The sequence below is a fragment of the Lontra canadensis genome, unplaced genomic scaffold, assembly GCF_010015895.1.
Source record: "Lontra canadensis isolate GAN:19392208 unplaced genomic scaffold, GSC_riverotter_1.0 scaffold99, whole genome shotgun sequence".
Lineage (NCBI taxonomy): Eukaryota > Metazoa > Chordata > Mammalia > Carnivora > Mustelidae > Lontra > Lontra canadensis.
In genome coordinates, this window is record NW_022631093.1 from 2,103,631 (window position 1) to 2,118,254 (window position 14,624).

Consider the following 14,624-nt stretch of genomic DNA (forward strand, 5'->3'; position numbering starts at 1 on the left):
TGTTTTTCCCTCTACAGGGAAAGTGGAATCAGTTTGAGGATCATAGTTTCTGCCTTTAAAACCCTTGGTACATCTAAGAAGTCGCATTTGGGTTGATTGTATACAGTGCAGATTGCTTTTAGCTTCTCTGAGCCCTGGTAGATTGGTAAGAGTTTATGAGTGGGATTTCAGACAGGCTATTCCAGTCTTAAATCCACCTGCACCGTACTGGACTTTCATAAAGAAGTGGAAAAATAACCTTTTTTGAGAGAGAATATAAGTCTACAAGGGCAGGGAATGTTGTCTGCTTTATTCATGATAGACCCTAGTTCCTAAAACAGTCCTGGACCAGTTGGGAGCTCAATAAATATTTGCTGAATGGAATTAAGTTGACATTCAGTCTCTTTACAAATCGAGTTTCCTGTTTCCTGTCAGTTTCTAGAGCAGTCAGCATAGTACTGTGCCGACCCATCTTCCTCGGCTCGGCTCCAACTCTCAGGGCTTGGTGGACGCACAGTTGGGGGTTTGGGCCATGACAGAGCGTGAACCACCATGCCTGGTTTGTGCTAGAAGGAAAACTTGTCTTCTTTCACAGAAGGTCTTGTATTCTCTGACCTGAGACTCTATGTCTGACTACTCTGCCTCCTGTCCTGTGCCCAGACACAGCAGACTGGTTGTTTAACACAACCAGGTGTGACCCATACAATCCATGCAGATAATGCATGGGGTAATGGCACCCATCGGTAAGAACCTCCAGCCTACACCTGCAGCTGTATTCCAGCACGCAGTGTAGACCCTGTGATCAGTAAATGAATGAAGGAGTCAATGGCATAGTTGAATATTCTTATTGGATCTCTCCTCCAGTCTTATCTCAGTTTAAAAATCTATTTTAAAGAACATACTTACTGGATTCTTGAGAAATTTCCTCAAGCAGAAGAACCTTCGCTTATGGTACTGATTGTCATAGGCAGGCAGACTGAACTGCTGCTGCTCTACGACTGGGAATACAGGATGATGGAACCCTCTAGAACCTAGTCTTCTGAATATAACTGCCTACCAGCTTTTCAGTGAGATGAGGAAGAACTCTCCCAGGCCATCGTGCTCTGGGCTCCACCAAGAGGGTTCCTGCCTCCCTCCCTGAACCAGCAGTGGGATTGGTCTGCCAAATTCTTCTCACTGGCCAGGAAGAGACCTAGTTACAGACTTTTACACTCTCCTCCTCCCAGGAAGATCCTTGAAAGTCATTTTAATTCTCCAGCCAGTCCTGGAAGTTTCATTCATTCATTCATTCATTCGTCACCTACCATTTAACACGCATCCTTCCAGGTTCTGGTACACTGTGTCGAGGAAACCATGCTCAGCCCCTGTTGCCCACATCTGCACTAAGGCCTACTGGATCACTTCCGCCTGTGGTTTGCCTAGCAACCCTGCTACCTCTGTCACCAGGGAGACAGGAATGCTCAGCCAGCACAGATGAAGACTCTCCCTCCAAACTCAGTGTGTTTTCACCCAGACTGTGCTCACTTCAAGAGTAAGACAGAGATGGCTGGGTGGCTCAGTTAGTTAAGTGCTAGACTCTTGGTTTCGGCCCATGTCCTGATCTTGTGGGTAGTGAGATCAAGCCCTGTGTCGGGCTCTGGGCTCAGCTGGAGTCTACTTGGATGTTCTGTCTCCCTGTCCTTCCCCAGCTCACTCTCTGTCTCAAATACATACATAAATCTTGAAAAAAAAAAAAGAGTAGGACAGAGACCAGCAACAAACTGAATCAGAGTTGTTTATTTTTGTTTTATTGGAACATAACATGATCTGATATAAATATTAATTTATCAAATTCTTAATTGTTTCATAAATAAATATTAAGTTAACAGACATTTTACAGAATGTTGTGTTAAATAAGGTTAAAGTACACATTTATTTTGCCTGGAGCAAACTGGAGGAAAATACTTCCATGATCGGATATCTGAAATATGTCTCTAACATTTTATTTTTATGCCTTCTGCTTTGTGAGGAGGTGAAGTAGTAGGTTGCCTGAAATATCTACTTTGCCTCTGAAGTTTAAGTCTATGACCGATCATTAAGCGCCCCCCCACAGTTGCTTGGCCCTCATTCTCATTCCAAAAGAAAACATTTTTCTTCTCCTCCAAAATCTTTCACTAAAATAAGTCAGTTTTGTCTCAACTTTCTGTTGTCCACTCAGTGTTTATGACACCAAGAAACACTTGCAGGTAGTCTAGGAACTTTTTTACTCTCCATCTTTCTCCTCCACATTTTTTCTGTGAAAAGAGCAGACAAGAGGTATTGTAGGAAAACTGTCAGTTCTTGTCAAAACAGCCCCAGCTAGAAAAATATACTTAAGTTTCCACCAAATATCTTTAACTTACTTTTTGGCTGTCTATATGTGCTTTTATGAAAGACAAATTTTGGAATAGTTTATCCACAGCCGCTGCTTGTGCAGTTTGGTTCTTTAATATGTCTATACCCTGAAAGACTTCTTCGATGCACAGTTGGTGCTAAATGAAGAAAATTTTTAAAAATATAAATAAAACAAGCTATAAAAATTTGGTGCAAAAAGTTGGACTTTGTTTTGTGGAGTTTACACAAGTTCCTTTCTCCCAAGAGTATTTTCCTTGTTTCTTTTCCAGGTGGGAAACCACCTCATACTGACCTATAATTTCTTCCTTTTTTAAAAAAAAATATTTATTTATTTATTTGAGAGACAGAGAAAGAGCACAAGTGGGGTGGGGGTTGAGAGAGAGGGAGAAGCAGACTCCTTCCTGATCAGGGACCACGATGTGGGGCTTGATCCCAGGACCTTGAGATCATGTCCTGAGCCGAAGGCAGCTGATTAAACAACTGAGCCACCCAGGCACCTTGAGCTATAATTTCAGTAAGTAAATGACATTTATATAATTATTGAAGAGTTTGACAAATGATATAAATTAAATGCTTAATGAGAAATAAAGTGTTTAAGAAGTATAATGCAACTACATTACTGATTTACCTCCTATCAGAGTTTCCTCTGACAGTTCTAAGTGGTAATTTTATTCTATTTAGACTAATGATATCATATCTTTTACATTTTAAAATGACCATGACATACTCCAAAGGTATATATTTCCATTAAAGTTAAAATTATTTAAGAAATGACTATTAATATGAGACTTCACTGTATATTTTAATGTCTACTGACCATAATTCTAAAAATATAATCCTAAATTGCTGGTACTTACAGAAAGACTTCAAAGTGAGGAAAGCCATAGATAGAGGTGAATGGAGACTAGGAGGCACCTCTCACCCAATGTGGAATTTTTCTGGAAAGAACGCTTGACATGAGGCTCTTTGAGATGTAGAACTGACAACATCAGAAAAGGGCCTGATGCACTTGCCTAATGGATTCTACTTAATATGGTAGAGTCATTCTTAACACCATTCCTAATATTCAAAAGCACATAAGTCACATCCGCACACATAAAAACAAAATAGGTCAAATTAAATCATCCCAATGTTAACTAATGCTTTGTAGCTTAAAATACAAAACTGATTCATGCAATCATTTTGTCAAATAACAGTTTAACTTACATTTTTATTTTCAGGAGTAGGAATCATCAGGTTCTGAAAAGGAAAAGAATACATTCATTTTTAACGTATTTTAAGATTCATAACTTTTAATATAACGTTTCCTAGTAACATGACTATGCATTATATATTACTAACACTCATAATTTCATTATTAGTAACAGATCTTTAAAAATTAGCCACTGCCAATGATTACCCATGTTTTTTAAAGACTGCAGGAATCAAAAAGAAAATTACCCCGTCACCTATCAGCAGAGTTCGATGAGTGGAGAGCAGTGTCAAGGTCTCTGCCACCAGTCTGTTCATGGGACTTTCTACAGCAGTGACAGAAACATAGGCAGCCCCAAGAGCTAGCAAACTCAAATGCAGAAGCAGTCTCATAGCTCTCAAATGCTCAGTGTTTGCCTTGGGCAAAGAAAGTGCATACTACAAGATTGCATCCCCAACCAATTTATTCTCTATCTTTGAGGAAATGAATAATTTCTAACAATCAGATAGAGGATGCTTAATAATGGCATATCGTAATACGAAATGTTTCCAATGCCTTATAGCTTAAAAAATAATTTTGCTTTTATCTTTTAATAATTATAAAAATCCCTACTTCTCCCCCTTTAAAAACATTTTCTATTACAAAGAAAATCTTTGGGTTGATGAATTATTGCCTCACATTTGCATTTCTTAAAATTGGAAGATTGAATTTCCTCTTTAAAGATGTGTATAAAAAGGAGAGGTATAATGCACACCATTAGATTTTAAACCAGAATGTATAAATATTGGGAAAGTCTCTTTCAGGTTAACTAAATTCTATCACTATTATTACTAGACCAATCTGTCTGGTTTTTTTTAAAGATTTTATTTATTTATTTGACAGACAGCGATCACAAGTAGGCAGAGAGGCAGGCAGAGAGAGAGAAAGAGGAGGAAGCAGGCTCCCTGCTGAGCAGAGAGACCGATGCAGGACTCAATCTCAGGACACTGGGATCATGACCTGAGCTGAAGGCAGAGGCTTTAACCCACTGAGCCACCCAGGCACCCCTGTTTGTTTGTTTGTTTGTTTGTTTTTAAGATTTTATTTATTTATTTGAGAGAAAGAGAATGAGCATGAGAAGGGGGTTGTCAGATGGAGATGAAGACTCCATGCTTAGCAGGGAGCCCAATGTGCAATTCGATCCTAGGACTCCAGGATCATGGCCTGAGCCAAAGGCAGTCGCTTAACCAAGCCACCCAGGCACCCCTAGACCAATCTGTCTTAAAAGGAATTTTTTTTTTAAGATTTTATTTATTTGTGTATTTATTTGTCAGAGAGAAAGAGCACAAGCAGACAGAGTGGCAGGCAGAGGCAGAGAGAGAAACAGGCTCCCCGTTGAGCAAGAAGCCCAATGTGGGACTTTATCCCACAACCCTAGGATCATGACCTGAGTCAAAGGCTGTGGCTCGACTGACTGAGCCACACCAGCATTCCTTAAAAGGAATTTAAAATACTTGCAGAAAGATGGTGGTTAGAGCAGAGACCATCAGAGTTTAGCAGGGTCAAGTTCACTGGCAACTATGTTAGGATCCTTCCTGTTACCAGTGACCAAAAACCCAACCCCAGCTGGTTGAAGCCAAACAAGGAATTATTAGATCCAAATGATCCAGGGTAGGGGCTCCTTTATATCTTGCTTGTCTTGGTGATTCTTCCTTGGCTTTCTTGTTGAACAGGTCTCCCACTGTGGTCCCAAGATGATATCAGATCTCCTGGATCTTTATGTGTCCTGTTCCTGGGTGGCAGGAGAAAGCAAATTGTGCTTTTCTGTTTGCTCAATCAGAAGTCCTAGAATTCAGCTTCCTGTGACAAAGGACCTCATGTTAACCCTTGAACAGTGGTTGGGATATGCATTATACTGACTAGCTCTCCCTGTAGTTGGAAGCAAGCTTCACCCCACCCAAGGTGCTCACTGGCTGTGCAGATCAATGGAATGTACAAGGTGTAACATAGCAAAGGTGGTGGGACTAAGTAAACTGCAGCATTGAATGACCTGTCTAAAGTCTTGGGCTGCTACTTAGCTTCAGCTGATTGTTGCCATGTGACACCCTTGGACTTCTGTTGCTAGATCATCCCATTTTTAAAAAAATTCAAAAGCTTGCTTATTATGTATAACTGCCTGATTTTTAAATGCTGGCAATTCATATTTTAAAAAAAATGATATAGGGTACCACTGTATAGCCCCTGATTTACAGTATAAATGTGGTCAAGTGGGAGGGCTAGTTATTTAAAAAAAAAAACCTTCTATTCAAAATAATATTTTGAGTAATATTTTATTATGGTAAAATACACATACCATAAAATATAATATCTCAGCCATTTTTAAGTATACTTAAAATGTACACTTAAAGTGTACACTCACAATGTTGTACACTCCATCTTGCAAAACTGAAACTCCACATCCATTAAACAACAGCTATTTCCCCTCTCCCCAGCCCCTGATAATCATGCTTCTACTTTGTGTCTCTATGAATGTGACTCTTCTAGGTAACTCATATAAGTGGAATCATATGGCACTTGTCTTTTTGTGACTGACTTATTTCACTGAAAAGATCTTCAAGATTCATCCACATTGTAGCATTGGACAGAACTTTCTTTCTTTTCCTTTTTAAGGCAGAACAATATTCCATCGTATCATATACCACATTTTGCTTCTTCATTCACCTGTCAGTGGACATTTGAGTTGCTTGCATCTTTCGGCTATTGTGAATAATGCTGCTATGAGCATGAGTGTACAAAATTAGATTTCTTAAAATGTTGTCCTAATTCATTAACTTTTCCTCTGTGGGACTGATCTCCCAAACCTGACTTCAAACTCTTTCATAGCAAAGACCATAAAATAATGTATTTAAAAGAGCTTTATTAATGTAAAACTCCATACAAAAGTTAATTATTTTAATCTCCTGTGCAGAAGGAGAACTTCAAGTAACGTTTGTTGCTATTCCACCCTCTGAAGTGCGGCGTCATCCCCCTGAAGCGTGGGATACACAGCGACTTCATTTTAAAGAATATGGTGTGGTGGGCACCTGACTGGCTCAGTCAGCTAAGCGTCTACGTTCGCTCTGGTCATGGTCCAGGGGTCAAGCCCCGAGTGGGCCTCCTGCTCAGAGGGGAATCTACTTGTCCCTCTCCCTCTGCCCCTTTGCCCCTTTGCCTGCTCATGCTCTCTCTCTCACTCTCAAATAAATAAGTAAACTCTTGTATAAAAAGTAAAGAATATAGTATGGGAAGGAGATTATAAGAAGACGAACTTTGCAATGGAGAAACCTAGCAAATCTCAACCAGGTGACCAATTTAGCATCAATTAAGTTACATTAATCGCAACTACTCTTAACATGATGTAATGAGAATAGCATTTTATCTGTGATCTTCCTCGGCAAACCCGATAACCTCTATCTAACCAGGAGAAAAACATCATATACATCCAAATTGAGGGAGAAATACCTGGTCAACACTCCTTAAAACTGTCAAGGTCATCAAAAAGAAGCAATGTCTAAGAAACTATCACCGTGCAGGAAGTCCAAGCATAGTGACTAAATGTGATGTGGTATCATGGGTGAAATCCAGGGACAGAAAAAGGACAGTAGATAAAACTAAGGAAATTCCAAAAAAAGCAATGGAGTCTAGTAATGTGCCACTGTTGGTTCCTCGGTTGTGTCAAATGTACTATAGGAAACTGGGTGCAGGATATATAGGAACTCTCTATAAAATTGTTGCAACTTATGCAACTCTAAAACTATTTAAAATTAAAGTTTGTTAAAAATAACATTGTAAGGGCACCTGGGTGGCTCAGTGGGTTAAAGCCTCTGCCTTCGGCTCAGGTCATGATCTCAGGGTCCTGGGATCGAGCCCCGCATCGGGCTCTCTGCTCAGCAGGGAGCCTGCTTCCTCCTCTCTCTCTGCCTGCCTCTCTCCCTACTTGTGATATCTGTCAAATAAATAAATAACATCTTTAAAAAAAATAACATTGCAAGGTTGCTGGGTGACTCAGTCTGTTAAGCGTTTGCCTTTGGCTCAGGTCATGATCTGAGGGTCCTCAAATCGAGACCCTCATCAGACTCCATGCTCAGCAGGGAGTCTGCTTCCCCACCCCTCCGTGGCCTCCCAACCCTGCTTGTACTCTCTCTCTCACTCTCTGTCTCAAATAAATAAATAAAATCTTTTTTTTAAAGCATTGCAAGTTGAGAAAAGTTAATGGTTTTTACTTTCATTATTAAAAAGATGTTGCATCCTGTAAATGTCTTGCACTCAGGACCTTTTCACTAGACTGTGAGCTACTTGAGCAGAAAGATTTTATTTAATTAACCTTTTTGTCCTCAAGGGCTAGCCTATTATTGTAGGTACTGTTTGTCGAAAAAAAAAAAAAAAAACTGAATGAATAAGCAGGTACTATTCCCTGAGGCTGGGAGCCTCAAGTAATAGAAAAAGCTATGGCAGACTCCCTGAAAAAAAAAAGATAAAGCAAAACTTTAAGCCTCAGCTCTAGAGACCAAGTCAATATGAACTATTATGGCATTTTAAAAAACCCACATTATTTTAGGAGAACAGAAAATTAGCAATCAGTACTTGGAATTTTTAAGAACTACTAGTAAATATGTAAAAGAATTTCAAATAGTATTGAAAAGTTGTATTTGTGGGTAATATCCAAACTTTTGCCCCAAAATCTTTATCTTTACTAGTGACTTCCAAATTGGCAACATGTTTTTTAAAAACTGGTAAGTGTGGTTTTTACTAACTGTGTAGTCATTTAAGGTCAAATGACTTTTCTATGAACTGATTCTAATCAATCAACTGGGCAAGATGCCACAGATTTTTTTTTTTTTGTGGTGACTAAATGTAAAATGATAGCATCACTTTTTTTCCTTCCTTTCTTTTTTTTGTTTTGACCCTATTCTAACCTCGATGCTTTCAATCCCCAAGCGTATCTTTAAAATAATTCTTTTTATTGAATAAATAATATTATAGGAAGAGAATCAGAACTTCCTCCCCTCGGCATAGCAACTGTTAGTTTTTGATGACTTCTTCCAATCCTTACTAATACATAGATTCATAGGGTTGTAATCAATGAATATGACACTGTGTTTATCTTTTTGCTTATAAATACCTCTCTTTCATGTATCTACTTATTATTTTAAAGGTTACCTGGTATTAGATAAATTGGTATCTATAGCTTACTTGACCATTTGGATTGCTTCTAGTCTTCCGTAACTATAAACAATGCTGCTAGAAAGCTCTTTGTATAATTTCTAAAAATATTTCCTTATCCCAAGGAACATGTGCGGTCATTTTTACAGCTCTTATTACATTTTACCAGATCACCCCTCTGAAAATATGAAACGGACAAAAAATAAATCCCTTGCATGTCAGTGTTTTACAAATTACAAAGTGCTTTCACAAACATAGCTTTGTTTAATCCTGCTATCAGCACTTGGGATAGATTTCTTTCCTTGAAATTTAGTTTAATAGTTTTGCTTATATAATGAGCAAGATGAATTCACATGAAAGATGTGATGCAAGAAGCTGTGGTAGTCAAAGAGATGGGTGAATATGTAGGTAAACCTATATAATGCTGATTAGAAAATAATTTATTTAGAGGATTTCAAGACAATGAGGAACAAAAATACTAAACAATGATAATGTGGGAGATACAGTGATCAGAGTTGGTGCATTTTATTGTTCTTGTACTGTTTAGAAATTTCCTAAAGATATTAACTTTAGGGCAACCCTCTCTGGTCCCCTCTCTCTTTGGGAACTTTGTACTATCCCTCAATAAACTTTCCTATCACTCAATGAAAAAAAAAAGGTATTAACTCTAGATTTAAAAATAGGCATGTGAAAAATTTAAGAGGACCCACTAAAAGAACAGGAATAGAATGTACAACTTTCAAACCAGTAGAATAAAACAAGGGCATAAAAAAAGCTCAATCAGGATGCCTGGGTGGCTCAGTTGGTTGAGCAACTGCCTTCTGCTCAGGTCATGATCCTATAGCAGGTCATGATCCGCATCAGGTTCCCAGCTCCATAGGGAGTCTGCTTCTCCCTCTGACCTTCTCCTCTCCCATGCTCTCTCTCACTGTCTCTCTCTCAAATAAATAAATTTTAAAAATCTTTTTTTTTTAAAAAAAGCCCAAACCAGAAACCAGGAAAGGAGAAAAAGAAGCAAAGAAAAATCACAGAAAGAGATATGAGAAATACATCCAAATTTATCATGAATCACAGTAATGAAAACAGATTAAACTCATCTATTAAAAGGCAGGTACTGTAAAATTCTACAAAAAATCATCTCTCAGCTATTTTCAAGAGACATACTTAATGCAAAATGACACTAAAATCTTGAAAATCAAGGGATGAAAAAATATACTGGGTAAACAATAATCAAAAGAAACGTATGTATCAATATTAATACAAGAATTTGTGTCAGAAAGTACTATAAGGAAAAAGAGATTCACTAATAAGTATAAAATAGTATCTCATAGTAGTTTTATTTTTCATTTCATTAATTATGGTATAAGCAAAATAAAGCATTTTCTAGTAATAGTTTACTGAGAAACAAGAACTTGACTAGTTTGCTTTTTCAGTTCTTTTTATTTTAGGGATTAATCATTTTTATTGCAGTTCATTTCTACCTCCCTTTCTAGGGTTGTTCTCTTAGTCTTATAGTTTCCTATAAAACTGTCATAAAGTTGAATTTTTTTGTCATGGAATTTATTTTGTCATGTCAATTTTTTTCTTCAGTTTGCTGGTTTTTTCTTGAAGTATTTTAAAGTAAATTACAGAAAAGCATGATGCTCCATCATTGACACATCATATGTATCTCAAAAAAAGAATCATTTTCTTATGTATCAAGATACTGTCACATCAAATATAATGAAATTAACAATAATAATTTTTTAGCATGTGATTTCTACTGTGTATCTCCCCAAATTCCTTTCACATCTCTATGTGCAAACAAAGATCCAGCCCAGGACCATGTGTTGTATCTTTTTTAAAAGTAAAGTCTTTTAGGGGCGGCTCAGATCATGATCTCAGAGTTGTGAGATCGAGCCGCAAGTTGGGCTCTGTGCTCAGCGCAGAGCCTGCTTAATACTCTAACTTCCTCTCCCTCTTCCTCTCCCCCTGCTCTTGCCCTCTCTCTCTAAAATGAATAAATCTTTTTAAAAAAGTCTTTTAGAATCTATAGCAGCCCTTGTTTTAATGACACTGATCTGAGAGCCTGGGCCAGTGTCTTAGAACACATTCCACCTTCGAGATTAACCTTTTCCATCCTTGTGGTGTTATTAACCTAATCCTAATTCCTGTGAACTGGAGGCCAAGTATAAAAGTATGATTAGCTTCAAGTTAATTTTTAAATACCAAACACATAAGAAATAATATTGGGTACTTCATGGTAAGATTATAGTGGAAGAATATAGTCAATGGTATTGTAATAGGTTGTATGGTGACAGATGGTAGCTACACTTTGGGTAAGCATAGCATATAGTACAAATTTATTGAATCAGCATGTTATACACCTGAAACTCATGTGCATCAGACTCCCTGCTCTGCAGGGAGCTTGCTTCTCCCTTTCCCTCTGCCTGCCACTATGCCTGCTTGTGTTCTCTCTCTGTCAAATAAATAAATAAAATCTTTTTATTTTTTTTAAAGTGGTCTCTAGGGGTGCCTGGGTGGCTCAGTTGGCTACGCATCTGCCTTTGGAGTAGGTTGTGATCCCACGGTCCTGGGACAGAGTTCCTCATTGGGCTCCCTGCTCAGTGGAGAGTTGGCTTCTCCCTCTTCCTCTGCCCCTCCCCCCTGCTCGTGCTTCTGCCGGGGCGCTCTTTCTCTCTCTCCTGATCTCTAATCTTTTTAAAAAAATTTAAAAATGGGTTCTAGTCTTTGCCTATTTTTAAGATTACATTTTGTTTGTTACATAAAGCATTGCTGTATAGTTTCAATCTGTTGTGTTTCATTAGTAACTTAAAATATGTAATACGATAACTGATGCTTTCATGTTCCTTTTCCTTGGTACAGCAAGAGAGTACTCACTGGCTTTCCCCACTTGCATCCTTTGACATGAATATTTTAGTTTATGTATTAAGTTCTGTAAATGATTGGGGATTATGTGATTGGTTTGGATTTCCTACATTTTTCTGGATCAATAATCCTAAGTTTTTGTTTTGATTTTAATTTCTTCCACTATTGTTTTGTAATTTGTCATTTTTCTTATAGGTCTTGCATGTGATAGCCCTCCATAAATTGGGTTCCAGAAAGCAATATTAAGTCATTTTTTAGTTAGTTTCTCTTATTTTACTTAACATTTATCACACAAACACTAATTTTTTTTTAACATACAAAAAGCGGTCCGTACTTAATATATACAATTTGATGGCTTCAAAGGTAAGTATAAGCCACCAGGGAAATCATCACTATTGTCAATGCCATTGGTATATCTATTACTTCGAAGAGTTTGCTCCCACCCTCCTTATTTTTAACTTTTTATGTGCGTGATAAGAATACTACCACAAGATCTGCCCTCTCAGCAAAGTTTTAAGTACCCAATATAGTATACAATCTTATTTTAAAGGTGTCTATTCTTGTGGTGGTACTTGGAGGAATGGATTTCTTTCACATTCTATTTGCGTAACGTTTTATAGTTTTGTAACAGCATTTGGCTTTTGGTCTACAATAGAGTTCCCCAACTTTTGATCTTAAACACCTACACTCTTAAAAAAAAAAAATCACTGCAGACCCCAAAGAGCTTTGATGTGAGTTATAACTATCAATATTTACTCAATTGGAAATTAAAATTGAGGTTTTTTTTAAGCACAAGAAATATACAAACGCACATTCTATTGGCCATCATTGCGATGGCGTCACCATACGTCATGTGCGTACATTAGCGAAAGAGAATGAAAAATGTAGTGACGTCTATTGTTAGAAAATAGTTTTTAAGATTAGCTCACACCGCACTCCCTTCCATTCCAGGCATCCCAGGATCACACTTAAGTAACCACTGTTTGTCACAAGCGCCTGCCTTCCTCAGAGTCAGTGCTCTTAAGGTTGCCCCGCCGCACCCCACTAAGCAAGCTGACTGCAAGCCCATCAGTGAAAGACCCAGCCGGGCCGAACTGCTCCCGGAAGCCAGAGCTGCGCGCGCACCGCGAACCTACGACTTCCCGGCGTGCTCCTGGCGTGCGGCGTAAATGCACGCTGGTCGTAGCGACCCACGTGACCCGCGGGGCAGCCGCGGCGGGAACTCGTGAGTGTACCGTTTTGCGTGTTCCCTGGCTTTGCGTTTCGCGTCTACTGCGGGCAGCCCCGGACAGGCCCTCACCCCGGCTCTCGCTCGTCAGGCCAGAAGGAAGCCGGTGTGGGAGGAAGAGTTCCAGCCAGAGCCTTCGCTACTCCTTCGAGCCTCCCAACTTGGAGTCTCGCGGGCCCTCACAGCGCGCGCTCGCCCTGCTCCGGAGGCACCGCTAAGTCTTGGTGGGCGGGGGCTCTAGGCCCCTGGTGTTGAGAAAAGAAACATTTGCAAACATGTCCCGGATCGAAAAGATGAGCATTTTGGGCGTGCGGAGTTTTGGAATAGAGGACAAAGATAAGCAAATTATCACTTTTTTCAGCCCCCTCACAATTTTGGTTGGACCCAATGGGGCGGGGAAGACGGTAAGTCCTCAGTAGCCCCCTTCAGTTTACGGGACGTCATGTCTTGGGAACTGGAGGGTGAAATGTCTGGGCAGCCCAGAATAGTGATAAGGTTGAGAGGTGAGGCGTTCCTATGGCTCAGCTTTTGGGGCTCCAGGAAGTGGGCGTGGCCCGGTGTGGCCTGCGGACCCCAGCGTCATTAGGACGCGACCAGCTTTGTTAGGGTATCCAAGCTTGTTGGGTTGACAAGGTTTGCTTGAGAATCTCGCGCGCGCACTTAGCGAGCTTATCAGCTTTGTTAGGGTATCCAAGCTTGTTGGGTTGACAAGGTTTGCTTGAGAATCTTGCGCGCGCACTTAGCGAGCTTATGTTCTTGTAGGAAGCCTTTTAGTCTAAACTGTTGTTTTTTGTTAAACACTTGCTCCCAAAACACAGCATTCACTTCCTGGCAGTTGTCCCATTATAGGAATTACTTTAAAAAGTTATAAAATATAAAAATAGGAACTTCTGAGAAGAGTTTAGGACTCTTACCGAGTCATAATAGAAAGTTGGAGAACAGCTTATTTACTTTGACTTCTTAAGGCCCAGGGAACGTTTAGAAATTTGGGTTGGACCCTGGAGTGGCATTCAGTTACGGAAGAGGGTAGGCAAGAGACTGGCTACTCTTTAAGGTGGTTTGAGAAAAAGCAGGGCATTGTTTGTATAACGAAGACCCAACGAAACAAAAAAGGTACAGAAAGAGAGGTTTCGAGTTGAGCATCTAATGCTACACTCTTGTCTACTGGTGCTTATGTGAAAAAGTTATTTATTGAATGCCTGTTGTGATCCTAGAATTCTGTTAAGCGCTCTCCTGGAAGGAGAACACTATGAACACTAGCTGTGCAAATACATATAATTTGCTTCACCCTAATTAGCTGTGTGACTGGGCAAGAGTGAGTCAAATGCATTGTGCTTTAATTTTTTCATATGAAGATTAAAAAAGTTTTCTACAACTTAAGATGAATGTGAAAATTAAGTAGTTAATGTATGTAAAGGTGGGTGGTTAGTAAAATAGGTGGCACATAGTCATGCATAGCTATTAGCCATTTCTTAAAATTTAACTTTAAAAAATTTTGGCTTTATTGGGGTGTGAAATTTTACATTTCATATATAATATTGTAGGATATTTAAAGAATATATCGGGATGATTTAATGTACATGGTAAAAGGATCCCTCCTATCTAGTTAATTAACACGTCTATCACCTTTTTTTTGGTAAGAATATTTTAAGTTTTACCCTCAGCTAATTTCATTTCTACAAAACGGTGTCATCAACTATGGTAACCATATTTTACATTAACCATTGTTATTAAATTAGTTTGAAAATTTTTAATTGGAAATAGAGGACTTTTTTTAAAGTAATTATTTTATTTTAATATACC

The 14,624-nt window shown here is 38.9% G+C and overlaps 2 protein-coding genes across 8 annotated transcripts in view; one reads left to right on the top strand and one right to left on the bottom strand.

Annotated features, from left to right (window-relative positions):
• The window catches only part of RAD50 (RAD50 double strand break repair protein), a 227,678-nt gene that overhangs the window by 115,281 nt on the left and 97,773 nt on the right, over window positions 1-14,624 (top strand). Inside the window, exon 1 of one of the 7 annotated variants that reach the window (XR_004380297.1) lies at window positions 12,834-13,225. The exons of 5 other annotated variants lie outside the window; for them this stretch is intronic. Coding sequence is in view for 1 of the 2 variants with exons in the window: in XM_032837573.1 (XP_032693464.1) it covers window positions 13,097-13,225 (129 nt within the window). In the remaining variant the exon portion in view is untranslated. Of the gene's footprint in view, window positions 1-12,833; window positions 13,226-14,624 lie in introns of those variants that run through there. One more of the 7 variants, XM_032837573.1, reaches the window with a different exon arrangement.
• Window positions 2,067-3,944, bottom strand: IL5 (interleukin 5). Its single transcript, XM_032837588.1, has 4 exons — window positions 3,793-3,944; window positions 3,559-3,591; window positions 2,361-2,489; window positions 2,067-2,252 (listed from the first exon to the last, which is right to left on the bottom strand). The coding sequence occupies exons 1-4, from the start codon at window positions 3,934-3,936 to the stop codon at window positions 2,154-2,156; spliced, it is 405 nt and encodes a 134-aa protein (XP_032693479.1). The 5' UTR covers window positions 3,937-3,944; the 3' UTR covers window positions 2,067-2,153.

Coding starts and splice junctions, on each gene's coding strand:
- IL5 (XM_032837588.1), bottom strand. CDS start 3,936: ATGAGACTGCTTCTGCATTTGAGTTTGCTAGCTCTTGGGGCTGCCTAT. Junction 3,592..3,792: donor CTCTGCTGATAGGTGACGGG/GTAATTTTCTTT, acceptor TTTCCTTTTCAG/AACCTGATGATTCCTACTCC. Junction 2,253..2,360: donor CACATATAGACAGCCAAAAA/GTAAGTTAAAGA, acceptor CTCTTTTCACAG/AAAAAATGTGGAGGAGAAAG.